The sequence below is a fragment of the Solanum verrucosum genome, unplaced genomic scaffold (assembly GCF_900185275.1).
Source record: "Solanum verrucosum unplaced genomic scaffold, falcon-dt-bn FXZP01000165.1, whole genome shotgun sequence".
In the NCBI taxonomy this organism is placed as follows: Eukaryota; Viridiplantae; Streptophyta; class Magnoliopsida; order Solanales; family Solanaceae; genus Solanum; species Solanum verrucosum.
In genome coordinates, this window is record NW_026020340.1 from 1,344,136 (window position 1) to 1,349,999 (window position 5,864).

The following is a 5,864-nucleotide window of genomic DNA, read 5'->3' on the forward strand; positions in this document are numbered from 1 at the left end:
TAATATAATACAATACAATACAATGGATAACAACCATCCAAACAAGGTGCTAGTCTCCTTGTTTAAATAATCAACAAATCGAATTGAAATTTCAAGATTTAAACACAGTTACAAAAAAGTTGGTCTTTTTGCAATAATTCAATTTTTATTTAAAAAAAAAAAACTTTTTTAGACAACGAAACAAAAAAAAAAAAGAATCCTACATGTGAAAAAAATAATCTCCATAACGTAGAATCTTAGTTGGTTTTGGATTCTTAAATATTTTAAAAAATTATGAATAAGGAAATATTTAATAATTAAAAAAATTAGTTGATTTTTACGTCCTAAATAAATATTAAAAAATACTAATTAGCAATTTTATCTATGGTAGATTCCGTTAACAAATTAGTTCATCTATATATATATTTGAGCCTTTATAATGTATATTGGGGGTCTTTCATTATCTAGTAATAAATAACTAAAATTATAAATTATAATGTTGTTTTTTAATAGTATATTTTTGTTATTTCAATTAACCCTATTTTTCTTTTACCTTTCCCAATTAGTTTCAGGATGCTAAGTTAAGTTGGTCTAGGATTTGCTTCTCAACTATATAACAAGACCACTAGGTTGACATCTTTCTACCTTAATTTATCTCGTTGGCAAAAATAGATCATGAATTAGTATTTTATGGTTTATTATTGCTTTTATCTATTTAGTTTGAAGCCTTAATAGGGTTTTTTATATTTATCATTGTTTTCAATAATCTATCCTAGTATGTCGTTAATTATATATGTTTCGATTGTTGTTGATGTTTCATGTTGTTCTTTGTTAAGTCCTTCTGTTAAAACCCATGATAAACCATGCACCCCACAAAAACGCGAATGTACTGGGACTCAAGTCTCATACCTTGCAATGAATTGGATCATAACAAGTTCACATACTCCTATATTAGGTGGAAAAGTCAAGATTACACCTATCATACAAGAAATATAAAATATCATAAGCAGCTAACTCCATAATACCAGAAGTTAGTTAATGAACCAGTAAGCCGTTAACTTGGCTTCAACAGACATTTATTATGTCCTTCAACTTTGGATACATATTAACAGATAGTTAAACTTGTATAAAATTATTATTTATTTATTTTAATCAAAGACCCCAGTGCCATTTTATTAAAACAAATGAATATATATGTACAATTAGTGGCCCAACTTATATAAAATTAAATAAGTAAGCCGGACAATATTTTAATAGTTAATTTCTCTATTGAAATTAGAAATGTACGGACTACAATTAGAAACATACAGCTAATACTAATGACAGGATTATAAATTTACACCAATGATAAACATATACCAAAGAAAAAAGTAAAAACTAAAGAATCCTATACAAAGCTAATAGGTTGATAAATAAATTAACCAAAAGTATCCCACTTTTAACTTATTTCTACGCCACTTTTAGACTTTTAGTAGTCCTAAACCAAAAGTGTTTCCAGATATAAAGAAATTTCAATTTAAAATGATTTTAGTTTAAAGCAGAATCTTTTAATGAAGAGTTCTCAACTATATAATAAGACCACTAGCTTGACCTCTTTCTACCTTTGTTTGATCACTACGTTGAGATTTTTCTACCTTTAATTTGTTTCGTTTGTCATGCCCAACGCCAAGTATGCTAATTTGAGATACAATAACAATAACGACAAATAGAACAAGAATGTCTATTCTGTAGTCAATTGTCTATTTTGCGATTCTTGTTACACTCATCGTCAATAATTTCATGTACTTTTTCAATCATATCATGAATGACAACGTGACGATAATTCTTTACAAACTCTTCACCCCAGTTTTCATAGACATTATCTTCCATGACACGATAAAACTTATCATATGACATATATATCGAATCGAAAAGTTTGAGACTGAGTGATTTGTTATATATAAGATTGATCTTCAAGTTCAAATTTAATGTCTAATGTGGATATTGAAACTAAATCCAAATTAAGTGTTGGTCCTCACTAAAGTATTTAATTTTTTAAAATTGTGGTTTAATGTTCATATCAGAACATATAATTTAATTTTAATTAGCAATTAAAATTATAATAAATATATATATACGTTAAGTAACTGATAAATGTGTATAAAAAAGACGCATGTCTAAAAAACTATAATAAATATACATATTACGTAACTAATAAATGTGTATAAAAAAGACACGTGTCTTATATTTATTGATATGACGTAAACACATTTGTCAAGATAGATAACCACCTTTTCCCCTATTTTTTGGTGATGACTTGGTCTAATTCTTTTGATATAAAAATAATCGATCCGAAATAAATGTTTCAATAAAAATCACAAGATCTTTGTCACATTTTTTACTTTATCATTATGATTGTTATTAGTATTAGTATTAATTATGTCACTAATAATTCTCTAATACATGAGTGATTATCAAGAAAAACAACATGTTGCTTGCTGTGTTGATAGCCAATTCTGAGGGAAATATACTTGTTGAACGGTAACTTATTCAATAATAATTCTTTAATTAGCCTCAATATCTTATTAATTTTCTAGCTTGTTGTTCTTTCAGCTTGTTATTGTTATCTTTTTTTCATCGTTCGTTCAGTTGAATGTCTATATGAAAACAATCTCTCTATCTTTTCAACATAAGAGTAAGATCAATCTGTGTACACTCTATCCTCCTCAAACTCGTGTTTTTTTCATGCAGTTTAAATGGAGTTCCAATAGAGGAAACTCTACATTGGAGATCTTTTTTAGTTAGATTGGGAGCAGAAAATCTTAGAGGAGTAAAAAATGAGGAGCTCCTTGTAGCTTGTCACAAGTATGTATATTTTGAATTATTTTAATCTATTACCTAAGTTTATAATATAATTTAATAGATTGTTGGATTATTTATTGCTATTAACTTGTGAATTTGTTGTTCCTTCGTCTCAAAATACTTGTCGTGTTTCGCATCTCTAAAGATAATTTGATTAACTTTTGAAGTTAAATTAGATTAGATTAATTTAATATTTTAAAATTAAAACTTAGATATTCAAAAACTACACGAAAGGTACTATAAGATGCAGCTTTTCTTATATCAATATGATGGAAAATTACATTTTAAAACGTTAGTCAGAGATTATATAGTTTGACTCTCGGAAAAAAATGTGACAAGTAATTTAAGAGAAATGAAGTGTTTCATATAACGTTATTTACTCGATTTAACCAACAACATCAAGATTTAGCAATATAATACGGAGATTTGAGAACGATCGAGTGTTATAGTGGGATGAATAAAAATTCTTCATCTTTAATCATAGGTCTCGGATTTGCCCTTCAGAATGACAATGATTCTAGTAAGGAGCACTCCCCTTTTAATACCTTATACAGTGCGAATTCGAATTAGTTAGAGTTCTAAATTAAGTATCGAATATCAGATGAGAAATTAATATTAATATTTATGTTTTCACACTTCAATTTTACCTTCTTTTATTTCAGATCAGTGTATATGGTATACACTGTATTAGGAGGTGTCAGCATTTATGTGGTTGGCAAAGAAGAATATGATGAACTTGTTTGTAAGTCTATATGTTATATTATATACTTTGTACTAATTAATTTTTTGTTTTACACAAAATCAGTAGACCAAAATTCTTTTTATTTCATGTTTTTTTTTAATTATAAAGTTTATATGATAATTATTTATTTAAATATTGTGATTTTTCTTGAAGTATCTGAAGTAATATATGCTATTACTTCAATTGTGAGGGATGCATGTGGAAAGGCTCCAAGTGAACGCCTTTTTTTAGACAAGTATGGAAAAATTTGCTTGTGTTTAGATGAAATTGTTTGGAAGGTAAGTTTTCAAATCATTATATTTTGAAAAATATTGTACAAAATTTGTAGTTTGGTTTTGTTATTTTATTTATTATGATATATTGTTTTTTCGATTAATATGTTTGTTGTCAATATTTGAAGGGTTTACTTGAAAATACAGAGAAAGACAGAATCAAAAGACTTATAAGATTGAAACCACCGTCAGAGTTTTGAGTGACAACACTTTAATTTGTCTCAATTGATTACGTCTTACATGATCTCCTGTTGCTTTAGCATATGTATTTTGGATAAATGTAACACTTGAAAGTGTAATTATTAAACTTATTTCCTCCTATATATAGTTTTAGCTCAGTTATTTACATCTTGTATCTTCTAGCGCTTTAGATTTCATGTACACATTATTGACAACTCTAAATATATTTTTGTATAATGTGATTGTTATTTATCTACAAACACAAGTTACACATAAAGTGTGCATAAAAGATTATATGAGGATTTCACCAATCAAATATTTCTTAGTTTGTCTAGCTACATTATATTTAATCATCAATCTAAAAATGTGATAAAATATAAACGATATATCTCGTCTCAAACAACTATATGATTATAAAAAAATATTATGTGATTTTGTCAATTGAACAAATGCTCGTTTTTTGGATCAAATATATCGTTTATTTATGAAGAAAATAATTAAGAACTTTCTTTGAGAGAAATTAATTCGTTTGTTTAGCAGCTAATGTTGAGTTACAATTCTTGATCTTGTATGACTATCTCTAAGTTTTTTATTTAAAATTTTCATATACATTACATTGAGCTCTCTGTTAGATTGAATTTCGACATTAATAACGTTTTGTGAGTTTATTATGACCAAATTGTGTTGATTGTTGTGACCATTACGAATCGATTCACTAATAAGTGTTAAATAATTCATATTAATATCGAAACGACAACATATCTTCTAATGTCATCTCATTAAATTATATTTATCATATTAAGTTTATAAAATATTATATAACGATTTTTTGAAGAGAAATAGATAAATAAGATAATATTATGTCATCCTAAAAAAAATAAGAACAAATAAACATAAATTGCTAACACTAAACAAAATAGAGATGTTAAAACACGAATTGCAAATTCCAACTATTGATGAACTATATATATGTTCATCTATATTGGTTGATGAGAAAATCTATGTTATGTCTCACATAATCGGCAAATCGCATAAGTTTTTTGAGATAATTTTTATTATTTTGCAAGTAAGCTTTTACGTCATTTGTTTATTTAAAGAAAAAAATATACCTAAAGTTAAGCAAAATTTAATTAGGCGTCTTCATTATGACAATAACCAAATATACATTTTTATTTGACATAAATATGTCTCGTGAATACCAAAGTCTAACAATCCTCATGTGTGAGTTACAAGACCTATTTGACAATGACACTTTCAAAAAGATTTTCTCCATATTCAAGGCTCGAATCCGAAACCTTTGATTAAAAATGACGCAATTCCACCACTGTTCCGCAACCCATGTTGGTGGAATTGGAGTAGTTTAATACTTTTAGCATTTACTGAAAAATATCCTACAACTCGCTAGTTAAGCACTAAAAAATATCATTTTTACTAACGATCACTCCAAAATAAGAATTTTTTTTTAATATACTCTTAAACTATTCGAAATGAAACAATTTTATCCTAGCATTTACTTAAAAGTTTATGTTTGATTAAAAATGATTTTTCTTAATATAAACATAATTTCAATACTTGACCAATTTGGCCCTACCCATAAGAATTTCTAGACAAGCTTTTCTTTTCTTAACAGTTAACACCATCATTTAACAAGGTCAATATAAAATAAAAATCTCCTATGGAAGAGTTGTCTGTGCCTAGAAAATTATTTTGGTTGATTTTATTATAATTAAAATTAATAAATAATTAAATAATTTTACTAAGGCAGTCCTTAATTAATTTTTAATTTCATCATCATCATCTCCATCTTCCATCTACATCTCCATTTCCATTCTCCAGCTCTTCTCCTCTCT

General features: G+C 26.7%; 1 protein-coding gene across 1 annotated transcript; it reads left to right on the forward strand.

Moving 5' to 3' along the window:
* The first annotated feature begins 2,377 nt into the window (after positions 1-2,377).
* Positions 2,378-4,034, forward strand: LOC125837252 (uncharacterized). The gene is made up of 5 exons (XM_049516415.1): positions 2,378-2,499; positions 2,710-2,823; positions 3,483-3,562; positions 3,716-3,840; positions 3,963-4,034. Exons 1-5 carry the CDS (start codon positions 2,447-2,449, stop codon positions 4,032-4,034), a joined length of 444 nt encoding a protein of 147 aa, XP_049372372.1. The 5' UTR covers positions 2,378-2,446.
* Positions 4,035-5,864: the final 1,830 nt, after the last annotated feature.

Bases quoted from the DNA above. Each gene is read 5' to 3' on its own strand.
- LOC125837252 (XM_049516415.1), top strand. From the start codon at position 2,447: ATGTTGCTTGCTGTGTTGATAGCCAATTCTGAGGGAAATATACTTGTT. The intron at 2,500-2,709 runs GTAACTTATTCA...TTTTTCATGCAG, and splicing joins GGAAATATACTTGTTGAACG to TTTAAATGGAGTTCCAATAG. The intron at 3,563-3,715 runs GTAAGTCTATAT...TTTTTCTTGAAG, and splicing joins AGAATATGATGAACTTGTTT to TATCTGAAGTAATATATGCT.